This window comes from Montipora foliosa, chromosome 12 (genome assembly GCF_036669935.1).
Source record: "Montipora foliosa isolate CH-2021 chromosome 12, ASM3666993v2, whole genome shotgun sequence".
NCBI lineage: Eukaryota > Metazoa > Cnidaria > Anthozoa > Scleractinia > Acroporidae > Montipora > Montipora foliosa.
Window position 1 is genome coordinate 27,197,775 of NC_090880.1, and position 17,500 is coordinate 27,215,274.

The following is a 17,500-nucleotide window of genomic DNA, read 5'->3' on the forward strand; positions in this document are numbered from 1 at the left end:
AGTTGTTTTTGATTACTTCTCCCAAACCTTAAACTTGTGTTTTCCGCTACAGCCTAAGAAGTGTTTATCAACTAAAGTTGTTTTCAAGTTGCTCGAACTTGTACAGTTCCTTCAGAGAGAGAACTTTGCTAGCATCGAAATCGAACAATTGAAGGAGCAAGAGCCAAACACAAATCAAGTTACGCGCAAAGGGACCAATCATTTGGTTACTGAACTAATGGCGATATTTGAAGCGCGAAGAGATAGAGCAGAGGGATGTATTACCGATCTCATTGATCAGACAAAACAATTTGCTTCTGTGGACGCTCAAGTGCACAAAGTTAAGGATCTGAGGAAGGAGAACTTTGTAAGTATAAAGCCGGTTTTCTTGACAAGCTGGATAAAAGTGATGAAAATGGCAGAGGTCGGAAATGATTTTGCTTCTTGTTTGGCAGAAGATCTTTTACATTTTCGGTTTGGGTATGAGCCAGTCGTTCAACTATTTAGGGATGTTCTTCTTGGAATAAAGAACGTTGGAGGTGAAATTCGCCTGCTATCTGACCAGGAAAGGATTATTTTGTTTCTCAAGAATATAAAACACTTTTGTCAACATCGTCAAGTGGCATCAGTTTCTTTGAAATTCCTGGCAAATCCAAACATCAGCATTGTTGTCGTTCGATTGGCCTTCGAAAATTTTCTTTTCAAAGGGAAACAGAAGGCTTTTCAATATCCTTGTCTGCTAGAGATCCTCCTCGAGCTCGCTTGTCCGGCTATAATCAAGATTATTGATCTTCTCTCTAATGTTTCAACTTTATTTCCAAATGAAGTGCTTCACAGAATATTACAATTCTGTGGACAATCGTTCTCTATCAATCCCGATTACCAGAATCTCGGTAGGCTCTTGTCCCTTTTTCTTGATGGTTCGAGCAACGAAAGCTACTGTAGTCTACAAGAAAGAACAGAGAGGAAACTGGCGTTCTTGCAGGGCCTCAGTGACAGCACTTCGATTCGGTTTACAAGCATTTGGTGTCCCTTTCTTGAGTGGTTATTAAAAGAATTCCCGACCTCTTTTCATGAAAATCGTACAGAAGTGATAACTTTAATACGCAATACTTTATCTATATCCCAGCTGCCCATTGATGAGCAAACTCGTTTTGTTACCATGTCGGATGCGTTTTTCGGGTGGGTCTCAAAACAGGGCTGCACAGTGGAAACGAAGACTGAGATCTTTACTCTTCTAGTGCAATGCAGCAGTAGTGGATCTTCAATTCGAAACGTAGAATTTTTCATTGCGGTCATTAAACCATTGTGTCTGTGCACACAGTTTACACTTGAATTTAAGAAAGTTGTTCTTCACGAACTAGGTGATCTGGCTAAACGGTTCAAGCTGGATGAAGAGAGAAGAGTTTTCCAGGAAATTTTCCACATTCCGTCGGGGAGTCGCCGCTTTGAATGCGCGCAAGAATTACTAACTGAGATACTTAATTATCTCAAAGGTTTTGTTGACAAGGACATCCCACACACAGCATTGAACCTGGTTTCCTTGATATCCAGAGTTCCCATTTCAGATGACCGAAGATTGAAAGTATTGCACAAAGCAAAAACGTCCAGCAGCGCCCTATCCAGCAGCATACACATGTTGGAATTAGTGGAATGTTTCCTCTACAAAGAAGTGGCTAATAAGTTTCTTGACATCTTGTATATGGGGTTCTTTGAAACATTTAAGGAAGATAAGGATCTGTTCAAAAAACTCCAAGCAGTATACCCATGTGCATCACTCACAACACTTCCGATTAAAGGAATTTTGGAAGTTGCAAAATTGATATCTCTGCACATGTGCAATGAACAGGTTTACAAATGTTGTTTCAACGTTGTTGGTGGAGCGTCAGGTATGTCTGACTCTGAAATGGTGCAACTTTTTTGGCAAGTAAAAAGAAGTGCAGAGAATATCGTCAGTGGCCAGAATGAGGGTCAGTCATCGGATGGCAGTTATCTGGTACGCCACACGTTTACTGCGTCCTTGTGTTATGTTGTTTCCACGCGGGGATTTTCAGGTAAAGAGAAGCTCCTCTTCGTCGAGAAAGTCTGCGATATTTTTCGAATGTGCTTGGACAACTCCACAGGATGGAACATAGTGACCGCCTTAGAAAATCTGATTCCCCTTCACAACCCACAAAACGATGCCCATTCAACAGGTGGCCAACAAGATCAAGGAAAGATGTCATTAAAGTCAAGTGACATCGTGGTTTTGTTGGGGGACTCCACTATGATGGCTCAGCTAGCCAAAATTTCCCCCACCGGGAATTATTCACTGTGTAGTGTCCTCTCCAAGATGAATCCCAACTCCTTCTCAAGGGACAAGCTGGTGGATGTGTACAATTTCATTCGCTCCCAAAAAGATTTAGATGAGGGTTTCTTTCGTCACATTTTGGCCTTCCTTGAGGTAGGAATTCAAGAAACAAATTCTGTGGAAGAGTTACTCGGAGTCTTGCAAGAATTGGAACACGTTGTACGCGCTATTTTACCCTATCTGATTCCCTTCGCCATGCTTAGTTTTAAATATATGCTACAAAATCAAGTCGGCAAACCAGAGAGGAAACAGTTCGTTGACGAAGTTATCATGAAATGGCATTTTTCGCCAATAGCAGAAGTTGTTTCTTACCTTAAAGTCCTGCAGCTTCTTTGGAAAACGTTCACAGCTGGGTACTGTTCGGCTAAAAGATGTGAAGTTATTCACCGTGTGGAGGACATTCTAAAAGGTGTCAACGAAGAATTAAACAACTACTGTACAAAGGCTGCTTTTTTTGGTCTTAGGGAAGAATGTAAATTCAGGAAAATTTCATGTCACGAGTTCGATTGGCTTGTTTTCCATTCGACTCTTTCGAATAGCGAAGCAGCCCTTGCATTGGGCCTTAGCTTCCGTAGCAGAAGCACAGGAGCTTCACGAATTAGATGTTTCACTCAGTCTGGTGAACGGATTGTGGATGGTCACTTGAAGATTGTGAAAGACAAGATGGCAACTTTACAAGAAGTTTCCATTGAAGACAGCATCTTAGCACAACACACCGCTGCAGTTGGATCAGTGGGGTATCATTCAACGACAACCAACAAGATAAGCTCATGTACCTTGACACCAGCTTTTATTGCCCAGGAAATGATTCAGATCCTACGACGTATACTGGTGGCAGGGGAAGACATCACTGAAATATCATTTTTGCTGTGGAACAATCTTTTCGATTCCAGGACTGCCATTACGTGTATTGACTATCAGTGTATAGAACGTTTATCGTACTTTCTCGATGACTATGTGGGTATTCTGCTGTCCATTCTTGGGGAGTCCTTGTCAAAAGAAGTGTTCCTCTTTTGGGTCAACCAAAATTGGCATCACGTGTACCAGTGCTCGGATATCATTTTGAAAGCCTGTAAGAGGACTGCAACAAAACACATGGATGAGAGAGCTCGCTTGGAGTTTCATACTGCAATTTACAACTCTTTGGAAATGGTGCGCACCAGGACACCTGACCCTGCACGCTTGGGGCTTTTTGGGCGAAGAAATTCATGTTTCCGGATTCTGGAGCCACAGTTGAAAAATTTTAGTGAAGTGCTTGACAGCACCATACGTATTGAGGTCACACAGGAAGTTTTTGATCTCTTTCAAATTAATGCACAAGCCGGAGCCGCATGCGCGGAGATGGTCTCTTCCTGGTCCTCCCAAAAACAGGCCATAAAACTGGTCGAAGGCGTCAAACGGATCCTTCAAGAGAACGAGGAGCATCCCGAGGTACCAGCGTTGTTGGAGCTTTCACGGGCTTTTGGACGTTTCTGCATGGACTCGTGCAACGACCTTCTACATAAGCTCAGTGAACAAATTGAACGATATCGTGATGACCCTAAGGATGTTTGTGGCCTTATCCGTTTACCCCAATGGCGACAAATGATGATAGGAGATGGGTTTTCTTCTCACGTGATTGACTGTTGGTGCGTAGCATTTTTAACGACGCCACGGGAAGACCTCTCATCTCGAGATGTCGATGCTATTGTCGATTTAAACCCCCACTCTTTACAGCTTGTATCATCTGTTTCTCAAACAATTAAAAATTGCATCTTTCCTGACGATGGCTTCAGTGATAAGGTACGCAAGGGCGTAAAAGAATTTCAGACCAGCGAACGCCTTCGACTAGCCAGATTATTGGGGGAATTGATCAACGTTTTGAAGCAAAGAAAACCCGAAGAAAATCGCGAAGACGCTGTTATCAGGGAAATAATTGTCGAGGCCTGTGACGAGCTTTGCAAAGAACATCTGGACATAAACAGAAAACAAAAGAGGCTGTACAAAATTCGTGATAAGATGCTAAAATCGTTATTTAATGAAGTTTTTGGAAAGCAAGGAGATCAGGACATTGGATCGGATCTCGCCGGAAACACAGGGGTTGATCATGAGAACCAACCATGTGAAGAAAAAGGAAGGAGGATATCGAGCTTGGAAAGACAGCGATCGTATCTGCACGAGAATCTTCCACGTTTAGTTAAAGACGATTATGTTTATAAATCGTTGTCGGTATTGCTGAGGCGTTGGTTGTCGTCAATTTCTGTCAAACCAGTCCTTGCATCTCACACCCGAAAGGTCATTCAACTGATGTTTTTAGCCTTTTCTTCCGAAAAGAAGGAAACACTTCCTACGCCGGAGGAGCTACATTGCATCGTTCGAGGTTACATTTTATCACTCGAAAGAAATCAAGCTCTCATATCTCAGCTACAAGCAGGAGGATACAATCAGAAAGGGCAAAGCCTTTTAGATCTGTGGTCTTCTCCCTCAGTAGAGTGTCCAGGATACCTCAGCGACAGAGAATGCGCGAATCGCCAAAGACTTGAAAAGATACACACTAAGAACCTTAGGTGCCTTTGGAACGAATGGAAAGACATTCTGACCATGGATATGGTTGGAGTTATGTCCGTCAAAGTTGGCGAAGAAACGAAGTCGACGAAAGATCTCTTTAGCCTTCAAGCCTCTTTCGAAATTATGGATGAGGAGGCGTCTGCTATAAGGCCCATTGTTAGGCAAGTTGGCTTACAAATCCCTGCCCTTGGGAGAAGAGTCGACGAACTCATCCGCGTGGAACAACGACACCGAGCAAGGATAAAAACATTACGCAGCAGCAATGAGGTAAGAAATCTCAAATGTAAATGGAAATTTCTCATGTGGCAGTGTATTCAGACCCATTGGCATACTATCACTTTGTGAATGCTACGTTTTACCAGGAACCCATGACCCGGAGCCTACAGCTCCCATACTGGGCCTATTTAACGGCATTTTTACAGACCGATCTATTTTTAGACTATCTTTTCCGGAAAAAAAACAAAGGCAGTTTCGGTTCGGTGACCCTATGACGTCAGCTTAATTTCTTGCAATTGGTCATCGGGCTCCTGTGGGAGTCTCATTCGCGGGAAATTCAATCTAAAAATTAAAAGGTCTGTGAAAACGCCGTGACACGAACACAGTAGAGTTGTAGGCTCCGGGTCATGGGCTCCTGGTTTTACGGATATTTAAAGTCAGATAAACGAATCAGAGGAAATTCAAAACAGACTGAGCATACCATACAGTTTCAAAAACCTCAAACCAACCGATTTATAAACGGCTTCTTCTTGTGGGCGTGCGAAACCAGTTGACAGGCACGAGCAAAAGCCTTCAACATCCGTTCGAGTTTGTTGAATGCAATTCTGAACGATGTTGACTGCTGTGGTGGGCAAACGTTTTCAACACATCATCAACATTTGATTCAACAAAGCTGTGGAGAGGTCTTGTATTCAGTCCCAGGCTGCAGCCGCGGTTGTTACTATGGATACGGACATGGATACGTCATTGAGAGACCGATTAATGCGCAAGCGCATACCCAACAAGGTTGAAAGAGAGCTAAAGAGGGGGCAAACGGCTTCGACTTCATTCAACATTCGCGAAAACAAAAGAAATGTTAAATGGATGAAAAAGCAAAGTTTAAACGCTTTTAAACTCATTCAACGTGGATTCAACTTCGATTCAACATGTTTCAACACGGTTGAATCGAAAGAGGGGACCAATCGCTGTTCAACAAAATCGAACGGATGTTGAAGACGTTTTTCCCAGGCCTTAAACCAGGACGACGACGACGACGGCGGCTACGAGAACGCAACAAAACGAAAACGATAACGATAACTCAGCACGCCCCGCACGTGCGTTTCACATTTCGATGCAATGATGTCGTTGCCGTTCTCGTCCTGTGATCGAATTAGAGGTTATGTACGAGAATCTGACGAACAATTTTCAATTTTTTTTACTCCAAACATCCACACCGTTCATACCAATTTTTCTTTCTGGAAACTTGATACACACTTCCCATGCCGAACGACTTGGTATAATCGCAAAATTATTGTAATAACGGGGAATATCAGTTTTAGACAACGTTCTCAATGCCGTCGTTGTCCTTGTTTAAAGTGTTCTGTGACCAAAAAATATATTCTTTGGATTTCAAAACTATGTTAACTTAACACTAAGCGACCAAAGTTTTAAGCCTTTATGTAAAGAGGAGAACTGTTTATTTTTACTGGAATTTTCCTATTTAATGGTCCGTCATTACTAACTTTAAAGTGGTACTATGATCAAAAAATCATATCCTTTTTTTCTTCAGATTTTGAAAGCGTGTTCGCTTAACACCTAACTGGCAAAATTTTGAGTTTTTAGTTTTATCCGAAGGCTGTTTATTTTGAGTGTAAGTTTTGGATTTCACGGTCCGCCATTACTCACGTTCAAAACTGACCGATTGGGCATCAGAGGGTTGGATCTAGAGAAAATGACGTCATTTACTCACTAGCTTAAAATTTCAGCGTGTAAACGCAATTTATTATATATGCAAAACATGGGTTTAAAAGTCTGAAAACCCGAAACTCCCGTGCTGCATATTAATTCAGCCGCGTACACACGCATTGCATTCTTAAACTAGTGAGTCTTTGACGTCATTTTCTCCTCGACCCAGCTCTCTCAAGATTTTAAAGTTAGTAATAGCGGACCAATAAATAAGAAAATTGCAGTTAAAATAAACAGGTTTTTTTTTTAAATCAGAACTTAAAACTTGGATCATTTAGTGTTTAGTTAACATAGTTTTGAAATCCAAAGAAAAAAAAGAAATCTGTTTTTGGTCGTAGTACCACTTTAAGGTCTTGAGACAGCTGGTTCGAGGACAAGATGACGTCAAAGGCTCACTAGTGCGTGTGTACGCCGCAGAATTAATATGCAGCACGGAAGTTTTGGGCTTTCAGAGTTTTAAACTCACGTTTTTCATATATAATTAAGCTGCATTCACACGCTGAAATTTTAAGCTTGTGAGCCTTTGACGCCACTTTATCTGGATCCAACCCTCCGAAGTCCAACACTGACCTGCGGTCAGTTTTGAATGTGAGTAATGGCGGACCGTGAAATCCAAAACTTACACTTAGTAAATTAGATAAAAATCAAAGCTCAAAATTTTGCTAGTCAGTTGTTAAGCAAACACACTTTCAAAATCTGAAGAAAAAAAAGTCATTTTTTTTTTATCACAGGGGCATAGCAACCTCATTCCCAGGGTCTCTCTCTCGAAGGAAGGGAAGAAGAGAGACCCTGGGAACGAGATTTCCCTAATAGAGTTATACTACACATCGGCAACGACATGTCGGCACTCTTTATTTGCTCTTTGTGAATATAAAGTTAAAACTAAACCACTTTTATTTTAGATCAGATTTTCTGGCAAATTTTCGATTGCAGGCTGAGAAATCACGTAAAACCACATTTCTCACAGAGCTGGTCCACTTTACATTTTAATAGGGTACTATTTTATTACCACAGCAGTCGACAGAAGAGGATGATAAAAAAGGAGCTGAAGGCGCAGATAAGACTGAGGTATGCATCAAAAAAATAATTCTTGAAATTTTGGACGTTTGAAAATCACGGGCTATAGTCGTATAATAAATCACTTGATTATGGGCAATCAGTCAACCAAAGATCTTTAGAAAGCTCAAGATGCTTCAGTGGATAGCGATATTTCTTGTTGACGGGAATATTGACGTCACATTTCTTTTGATATTCCAATTTGCCAACCATGGAACAAAAGAAGTCATTGATTAGGTTCTGGTAGGCATATTAATAACAATGGGTGACGTCATGAGAAACATCGCTATACGGGCGTCCTTTCAGAAAAGTTCAAGTATCATGATAAATGTTTTTCGAACTTACATCAGATTTCAGGGGCAGGAGCAAGATACAAGAGCGAAAAGTTTGTGGCCGTATGGGACAATCGATTCCTGGAAAATGTGAAGTTGTGTTCTGAACGAATTCCAGGTGAGTGCACGGAGAAAAATCCTACCAATTTTCAGGAAATAGAAAATAAATTTTACATCTCGCGCGCTATAGACAAGTAACGTTCTTCCATTTAACATGTTTTGAAAATAATTGTTGTATTTGTTAGGTTGCTATGCACCCAATGGTTTCCATTCGGAGAAACCTGTGTTGTGTGCCCTGTCCGTGGACAACAGAATTCTGACGGTTTTCAAGGAGAAGAAAAATGGCCAAAGAGAGGAATTTGAAAATGTTGAAGTCAAACTTTTCGACGCTGGAATGTTTGTGTATGGACTTCACACAAGTGGACACGATTACGTCACTGACGAGTTGTGGGCCGCATTCTTCAAGAAATTGTTGGAAGAAGGACTGGTACCCAGGATGGTTTTAACCGATGAAAGCCCCGGATTTGATTGGATAAAGCAATTCGTTAAGCCAGGTTTGTTTGATTTCAGTGTGCGTGTAGAGGGTATCACTGCCCTTTCAGACGAAGACGCACACTTCATTGTAAGGCTTAATTTAACATAGGATTGCTGAATAGACGAATTTCGATATATTAAAATTCAGTCCTAAAAAACCTGAAAAGACGTCAGAGAGATTAAGTATGGCGATTACGTGAAACGGTAAACGCGAAACAGTGGGCTGCGGCTTGTCATAAAAGCATGAAAATTATGTTATTCAAACTTGTCTCTCTCTTTTGAAAAGTTACTTGATATCTGCTTGTAACACGCAAGAAATGAGCTAATGTGAAACGAGTTTCTTTCATTTTTGGCAAAACGCAAATTTTAATCCGACATTTGCCTTTTGCCGTAAAAGTGATGCTTAATTTCTCTATCATCTCGAGGCTCTGGGGAATAAATATAAGGATTTGTATGAGTTTATTCCTCAGCGCCTCGAGATGATGCCTTTTGGATAGGACTGAATTTTGATATATCGAAAGTGGTCTATTGAATTGTTCGTATAACATCTCCCCATGTGGGACCACGAGGTGGCACTCGTAATCGATCGGCGAAGCGATTGTGGGAGATCTTTTTTGTTAGTTTGTTGAGACCTTGTGTTTATTTTTTTTCTAGAACGAACCCTTCCCTTTCCCTCCAAGTGGGAGTTGCATCAAGGGCTTGCTCCACTACAGGAGGATTATTTCGACTACTATCCAGTAATGATGAACCTGCAGCCATCACCATCAGGATTTGTCATACTGAGTAGGGAAAACGTTTCCAGCATTCAGTTCAAGAATTTTAAGGTGAACATTAGACACTATAACATCTTGTTCTCTTGAGGTACTGACCTTCAACATCTTTGCATTTCCTTGCGGTCCATACACGTCATATGATCGTATTAGCCAATATCATAAATACCGCTATTAATATTTAATGACACTTATAGATCGGACATAAACAAAAAATGTTTTTTTGCTCATTTCTGCTTTTTATTTACATATAAAAATGTAACATGGTAACCATTATCACCTTCCGACAGTGGTCATGGTAATTGGTTAAGGTGAGGAGCTCATTACAAGGAGCGAACAACTCTCATAGTAATATCACGGCATTTTTACAGAGCAATCTATTTTTGGACTACCTTTCCCGCAAAAAACAAAGGGAGTTCGGTGGCGCTATGACCGGTCAAGTTAGTTTCTTGTGATTGCTCAGTGATTGCTCATCGGGTTCCTGCGGGAGTCTCATTCGCGGGGAATTCAAATTAAAAATAAAACGGTCTGTGAAAACGGCGTTACAGCAATATAGGGTTGTTGTTCGCTCATAGTCATGGGCTCAGTGATTCATTTTTTCCACTTGCAGCATACTCACATCGTAGAAGAAGAGGAAAAGAGAACCAATCAGTTGGCACGGATGGCCATCGAAGAACTAGCGGAGAACGGAAAAAAATTGGGTCGTACTGTCAGAAGGACAATCAACAGAATGGTTGATGGCGAGCAAATAACTAAAGAGAACATTGAAAACGACTTGGGAAGTACTTTAAAACAACACGGACAAGCTGTACTTCTCGCGTGTGAAAATGCCATTGCAAGGTCTTATTGATAGGCCCCCACCAAAATGGCGGCTATGCCCTTATCGATTGCGCTCGGTACTTTTTGAGCATTTTTAAATCTTTTATTTCGAGCACTCTTGAGCTTTTTTTTTTCCCAGTTTTGAGCAAAATATTTGAGCACCTTGTGACATTTTAGCTCTTTCTTCAGTGGTATTCTGGGCTAGTTCAGAGTCACATTTTGTTTCGAAGAACAGTTTTCAGCAAACCAAGATTCTTCTATGATGGTGAAATTGAATTATTGAACACATAAAACGTGAGGTGAAGCAATTTGATACCACGTCAGTCCTTCGAAGACTCGCTTTGAAGAGGAGGCAGAATTGAACTCGGAAATGGCCTATTACATAGCTGATTATTGAGAATTCCTGGCGCTGGTTGGATTGGCTGCAAGCCGTTTTGTCGAGGGTGACAGAGGAAGAAATTAATTGTTTTAAAGAAAATGCACGTTTTTCAAATAATCACCAATGTAATTATACTAAAACGATGATTCACCTCAGGAATAAAAACCGAGACGAAGTCGAGGTTACATTAACCGATATTCACCTCGCCTTCAGCGAATAATCACGGTTACACATACCGCACAAGTGAATACTGCATTCCGCGCATTCTGATTGGCTAGCTTGGAGGTGACTGGCAAGTAGTAAATATGATCGTGAAAAAAGTTGCCTCAAGGTCATGTTTTTTAACAATTTAAGAATAATTTTCGCAGTTCTGCAAACACGCATGCTCAAATGTCATGTATTTCGTACAAATATGCACCTGTCCGTACCATATAGAAGACAAAAACTGCTTATGTCAAATACATTGCTTATATTATCCAATTTCGCAGTTGTTGATAAGGCACCGGGCTACGCCGTGTGGTCTAAGTACCGATACTTCTCTCCCTCTTTACCTGAAAGCTATCCTTGGAATTGGACATGACGTCATTGGCGGCCGTGTTAGTGTACTGAACATTAGCGAAAAAGTCTTTTGGGAGGAGAGACTCTACTATTATGCAAAACGCGAGCGCCATTTTGCTTTTGTTTCGTACAATAACATGGCGGTCTAATCACGTGAGTGCAAACCAAGAATTGTGGATCCGCCGGTCAAACTCTCTCGGGGTGGATCGTCATGGTTCGACGATCTGGCAATGCATATAGAGGTACCGGTACCGGTTCCGATTTTTATACTGTATAATAAACATTTGGTCCGCGCATGCACGATTTCTTAGACCACTAATGCTTGTTGTACCCAAGACACCAAAGCCGTATTTCCTGACCTACACCTGCGCCCGCGTTTCTAGCAGCGAGCAGCTTGCAGCCATACGTATCTTACCGACATATCACTCGATGGTAAGTACAGGGGTTCATATAGGCATTGGTAATATACCTCTTTAGCTTGTGCGTTTTGTTTCCCATTTCAGACCACGCGATGCTCTCAAGGAAATTTTCCTTTTGTTTTTTCATAAGTTATGCATACATACATTGTATGCACGTGAATAACACTACCCTTGAAAGAAACTATTCCCTAGAGTAACATGACGTGGTCTGAAATGTGAAAACAAAACGTACAAGCTAAAGAGGTCCTTTCTGGGAACATCATAATAGGGGTTAAGACACGATGTAGCGCGTTACGAGAAATTTGGAGAAGAGAGAGCTGAGACTAATCGCAGTCTAAACTTACGAGGCCGTTTGCTAGCAAAGTCACTACAGTTGACATAAAATAATGCCCGCGATAAACGTTTTTGTGGTGCTGAAATTTCATTTTTCCGGAATAAAAAAAAAAAAAAATGTGAGGCCAGGGGCACTTCAAAGTCAGAGAAGAAAAGCCGCTTCCAGCAACTACCCCCATGCAACGCTTCGAGAACGAAGTGGAGAAGACATACGAACGTGTGCCCAGTTGACTTCCCAGCGACCGCGAATTGCGTATTGCATGCACATAAATATATTTAATGAAACAAGTAATTAAAGTTAAATTGTCTGGTTTTTTTCTTGTTTTAATTTTACTTTTGCTTTTGCAATAACTTTCAATACTTAAGCGTACACTTCGTGCTACTTCACAGCAGTTCACAGGCTTAAATTAGTAAGGTTGCTTAAAAGACAGAAAGTGTTACTACTGTACAGTTTGCCATGAAAGAAAGACTAGATTTCAAACAAATTTACATAAATCAACCACTGACACCACACAATTTCTCATTTTTGATGTCCCCGAGACTGTGTTGCATATGAAGACCAGTTTTGCAAACCAGTTGTTCCGGTATAAAAATAGATTATGCCTACAAAAGCCTGTCAAGTTCAACCTCATTCGCATTCTCGGCCCAGAGCCCTTATTTTCTTTTGGTCACGTGATCGCCGACCAGATGATCAAAAGAAACGGAAGGCTCTGGAGAAGAGGAAGATCAAACAATATCTCGCATACATTTGTACAAGAGCCCCTGATGTCATGTACAGTGGCTGAAATATCTTTTTTTGCCTGCCCTTTGACCTTGGCTCTGGCATCTTTGCCAATCTCTGGACATCAAGCTTACCAATGGAATAAGGGATTGTTCTATTTTAGATCATGGTAAATTAGAGGGGTGGCCACAACAGATGAACAAACGAAACATGATAAAAATTTACATCAATAGAAAAGTATCAAAATTCCTCAAACATTTGGCCCACAAACACAGTCCACCCAGCTTCCATAATAATTATGTACTGAAAACCTTGCAACAATATTAAGCTTATTGTCTTACATCTGCCTATGGGCCTTTCTCACATGGCAGCCATTTGGAGTCCCGAGGGACTGAAACCTTTTGTTTCGCACCCTTGAACTAGCTTTCAAACACATCAACTAGAGGAGCGCGGTACAAACTCTTTTGCCTTTGATCAGCATGGCCGCCGGGTTACAAGGTCCATGAAATCAAAATTTGAGCTGAAATTGCCTGTACAGGAATTACAGATATGATCTGTACTTGACCACACATGAGTTTACACGATACAGTGAAACTTCCATTTCGCGAAGTTTCAAAGGACTTGACAACTGACTTTGTTCGTCATTGCAACTTTTGTAATTAAAGAAAATTTCTTTTAAAAAAATTGAATTTCAAAGTACAGTATCAAGGCTTTCTTGCATGAAGTTTACAATACGTAGCTGAGTCAAGACCTTTGTTCGGGCATCATTAGACCCCGGGTGGGGGGGGGGGGGGAACTCACATATGGAACAGACGGGGATGCTCGTCGGAAACTTTGAATTTAACCCCTAAAGGAGACCATCTGGGCGTGGCTCAAGCTTTTCGCCACCCCTAAAGGAGACCAATCTGGGCGTGGCTTTAGGAAATCTTGATCGCTAAAACAAGTTAAAAAGAAAATTTGACTTCTGTTTCTCTTTGCGTAATTCTGTGTTTCTTCGCGGAACCCTAAACGAGACCTTGGCGGCTTACAATATTGGCGCTTTACCCGGAACACCCTAAGAGAGACCAAAATCCAAAATTTACACCCCTAAGCGAGACGACGAGCATCCCCGTCTGTTTCATATGGGAGCCGTCTGTTTCATATGGGAGATCCCCCCCCCCCCCCTGGGCATTAGACAGAGGTTCATAAAATTGAGGTTCCACCATACATGTATTTATTATTCCATTATTATGTCATTTTACCATATTTAGTCAAGAGAACGCGCAAAATATGAGGCGGTATTACACTGTAGAACAGAGCAAATACGGACGGAACTGGAGTTTTCGATGAACAAAATTGTTTTCAACACGATACAAAGCCCGAGAATTTAGCTTGTCATTGCTTGTCTCTCGTCATTTCGTTTATACAATCAAATAAAGGACATTTGGCTGGCTTTCTGTGCCGCTTACATCGTTCGCAAGCTCCCTGAAGGACAGATGATGCATTTTTTTAGAAACACTCTTACCAAATAAAATTGAAGCAAAATAACACCTTAAACATAAAAATAAAGCCGTATTTAGTCCAAACTTAAACAGAAAAAGCCAAAAAAAAAAATAACGTCTGTTAAAATCTCCGATTGAAAAATACTGCGCATGCCATCGCAGACACTGCCGCTTTAACATGTTTTCAAGGTAATAAAAAGCAAAATGTCCGTGAAGTTTGCCGACTTAAATCCTCTCCGCTGTTAAGATACAAAGGGAATTGTGACACCCGAAAATGGCCCGTTAAGTTTCGGGACCGTTCGAGAAAAGGGCCTCTTCAGTTGCCCTTTCGCCCGTTTCTCCAGCTATATAACAACGAAATCTGGTCAGCGGCTCTTATATGGGACCTCAATTACGGTAACTACTTGGTGTAGGCACTCATATAGTGGTCCGGTGTTGTCACTCATGTAGTGGCAAAATTACGTTCTTCCGTTCTTCCACGAAATTTGTATCGCGTTTCCGATTAGTTTTCACGGAAACGAAACTTGCCAGCGAAGCAGAAAAGGGACGTCGTCATTTCCACTGAAAAAAACAGGTAAGATAGGTTCTTTGAATGTCCTTTTCCTCTTGAGACCAGAGAAGTAGTCTGTAAAACAGAAAATGATGTGTTTCGGTTTAATTTTGGTCCGGCTATTAGCGGAGAGAGTATCTTACTGACATAAAATCTTCAGTGAGCTGAGAAGTAAACGAATATTTTGTAGTCGTGATACCTTGTTTAAACTGAATGGATTGTGGCTGCTTTCTTTTAAAGCTTGATTCCTGTCATGCTGAAGGAAGCTCGGATGACAATTCCAAGCTTCTAAAGCTTGCTGATTTGATCAATGAGAACTTCATGTGACACTGTTGGGTTCTCAAAATTTTACAGCTGAGATAAATATCACAGAGATATAAAGCTGAAACGAAATTGCGTACATTTAGGTCTCTTGTTTAGACCTTCTAATCGATAAGCTGTCCCAACCAAGAGAGTTGCGACGACATTCAGAAATCGCTGGCAGTACCGTAACGATTTAGCGTCAATTTTCGGAAAATATCTGTTCGGAGTACGATTTGAGATGTAGAATTTTCGGAACATTTGTTTTAAGATTTCTTGCTTGCCTGCCTCTCCTAGGATTTTTAACGGATTCTTACCCTAAAAAGGTCACCAAGAATCTTCGGGAGCCTTTTTTCTGGCTAAAAGTTTCGAAAAGGTAAGTTTTGATCCCTATAATTTTCGGATCACTAGACTTTCAGCTAGGAAATGCGAACAGATGAAAAATGTCTAGGGGATAAAAATATGCCTACATCTACCGCTTAAATACTAAAATACGTTTAACAATGCTGTTTAAGTGGTTTTGAACTATATTCTCGTTGGGTGCCCCTGACGATTTTGCAGTTTTTGAGTGAAGTTTATCACTGAGCTGTTGCGACAAGACATCATCCAGACAACATTATACAGTATCGATATCCTTGGTCCGCGACTTTTCCGAACATGATGTTTATATTTCCTCGTTAACTAAATACCACCAAAAACAAATGTGGCCGATGATTTCTTCATTATTCTTCTTTCACATTACGAAATTTCGGTTTTCCTGCTATCGGTGATTGTACGGAATTCAAGTTCGTTGACAGGTGTGTTAATTATTCTTTCCAGAAAGTCTCTACTTTTGCGGCTCCGTAACTTGGATAGTCATGTTTACTTGGCTTGTGTAAAGATAAAACGCAACGGGAACACGTGCCTTCTTGCAGAACATATTTACAGATAAACTGATTTCTGCGGTTGGGAACGAATTTGCTGCAGGGTTTCAAACTTTTGTTTTATCGACTCCTGAAAAGTATCAACAATTTTCGCATAGGGGTCCGTGGTCCGCGACTTATACTACCTATGACCCCAGAGAACTTAAATCTCGCAAAGCTGATGAAGAAAACCTTCGACACATGGAGAAGGTCTTTGCCTTAACTGGAGATGTCCGAAATCTTCTTTATATATAGTTTACGTCATAGAAAGTGCGGCGTACGGGGTTTTATTCACGAGTTGTTTGTGTCAAAAACCCGAACGAGCGAGGAACGAGCGAGTGAGGGTTTTTGACACAAACAACGAGTGAATAAAACCCCGTACCAAGCACTTTCTATGTCGTGAACTGTTTATTACACATAAGACGAGAATTTTCATTAAAATAGTTTTCTGAACGCAAATTAGAAACAAAAAGTCACTAACAATAGAACCAAATGCAAATTTAATTTAATTCAATAAGAAAGTACGATTTGCACGAGACGCAAGAGTGATTGGCATGGAAACGCCTTTACGATATCGTTGATTGGTTATACTTCCACATGTGAAATAGCTGTACGCCATTCTGATTGTCTGTACATGTATAAGCCTTTTCCACATGTGAAAATAAAGCGTATAGATTTGTACGAATGAGCTTTATGGAATAAAATTCTCATGTTATGTGTAATAAAAATGTTTACGAACGGGTTACCTTCACTTGTACATCTAGAATACCTATTCGGTCCTATAATGGAATGGAGCTTGTGTTGGGAGGAGACGGTCAACTGAAAATAACAGCAGATTCTATACTCACAACGACATCCAATACGACTGTGACTGAGATATATCAAGGTTAATAAATAATAAATAAATTTTCATGTTCGTACAGAAATTATCAGGTTTCACAGGTATTTTTATTTGGGCTGCTGTACTTCTAAATGTCGGAATTGATCCAAACATTCCACAGAAAAAGTTTTTTTTCTTTTTTGTCTTTATTCAAAGAGAAATTTCGCTTTCCGGCCAAAAACATTTTAGTTTAGCAACGCTTAAAGCAATCATTTACCATATAAGGTCAAACTAAGGTATATGAGCTGATAACCGAGTTTGAGTGAACCAATCAGAGCAGGCGAAATGCATTATCCGAGGTTGAGGATTATCCTTTTTTGTCGCGGACCACGGACACCATACTGTACTGCCTGCAGGAATGAAAATGTGGTTAAATGAGACCTGTTTGTGTAATTTAATTGCAGTATGCATGGAAGCATGGAAGCATGGAAAGTGACTCTCCTTTTAGATACCAATCTCGACCCCAGAGCTCTTCTCTTGACCGAGGGAGAGAAGAGCTCTGGGGAACCCTGAAACAAAGTGTCCTCTTATTGGTTTTCGTGAAGAACAACCGAAAGCGTCTCTAATTGGTGCATTCATGTTAGCACGAGAATTGAGCAGGCGCCGTAAGGTTCAAATAGCCAATTTTTGGCTATAAGAACCCTACAGC

At 40.9% G+C, this 17,500-nt stretch overlaps 2 protein-coding genes across 4 annotated transcripts in view; both read left to right on the forward strand.

Annotated features, from left to right (window-relative positions):
- LOC137980144 (uncharacterized) overlaps positions 1–11,505 on the forward strand; it is a 22,060-nt gene extending 10,555 nt beyond the window's left edge. Inside the window, exons 3-8 of one of the 2 annotated variants that reach the window (XM_068827514.1) lie at positions 1–5,143; positions 7,811–7,885; positions 8,224–8,323; positions 8,451–8,759; positions 9,394–9,563; positions 10,120–11,505. The exon at positions 1–5,143 is cut by the window's left edge and continues 520 nt beyond it. In XM_068827514.1, coding sequence (XP_068683615.1) covers positions 1–5,143; positions 7,811–7,885; positions 8,224–8,323; positions 8,451–8,759; positions 9,394–9,563; positions 10,120–10,359 — 6,037 coding nt within the window. In that variant the 3' untranslated portion in view covers positions 10,360–11,505. The remainder of the gene's footprint in view (positions 5,144–7,810; positions 7,886–8,223; positions 8,324–8,450; positions 8,760–9,393; positions 9,564–10,119) is intronic. The other variant, XM_068827515.1, reaches the window with a different exon arrangement.
- A 3,150-nt stretch (positions 11,506–14,655) lies between these two features.
- Positions 14,656–17,500, forward strand: part of LOC137980149 (uncharacterized) — a 24,029-nt gene continuing 21,184 nt past the window's right edge. Inside the window, exons 1-2 of one of the 2 annotated variants that reach the window (XM_068827521.1) lie at positions 14,656–14,793; positions 15,367–15,445. The gene's annotated coding sequence lies outside the window, so the exon portion shown is untranslated. The remainder of the gene's footprint in view (positions 14,794–15,366; positions 15,446–17,500) is intronic. The other variant, XM_068827522.1, reaches the window with a different exon arrangement.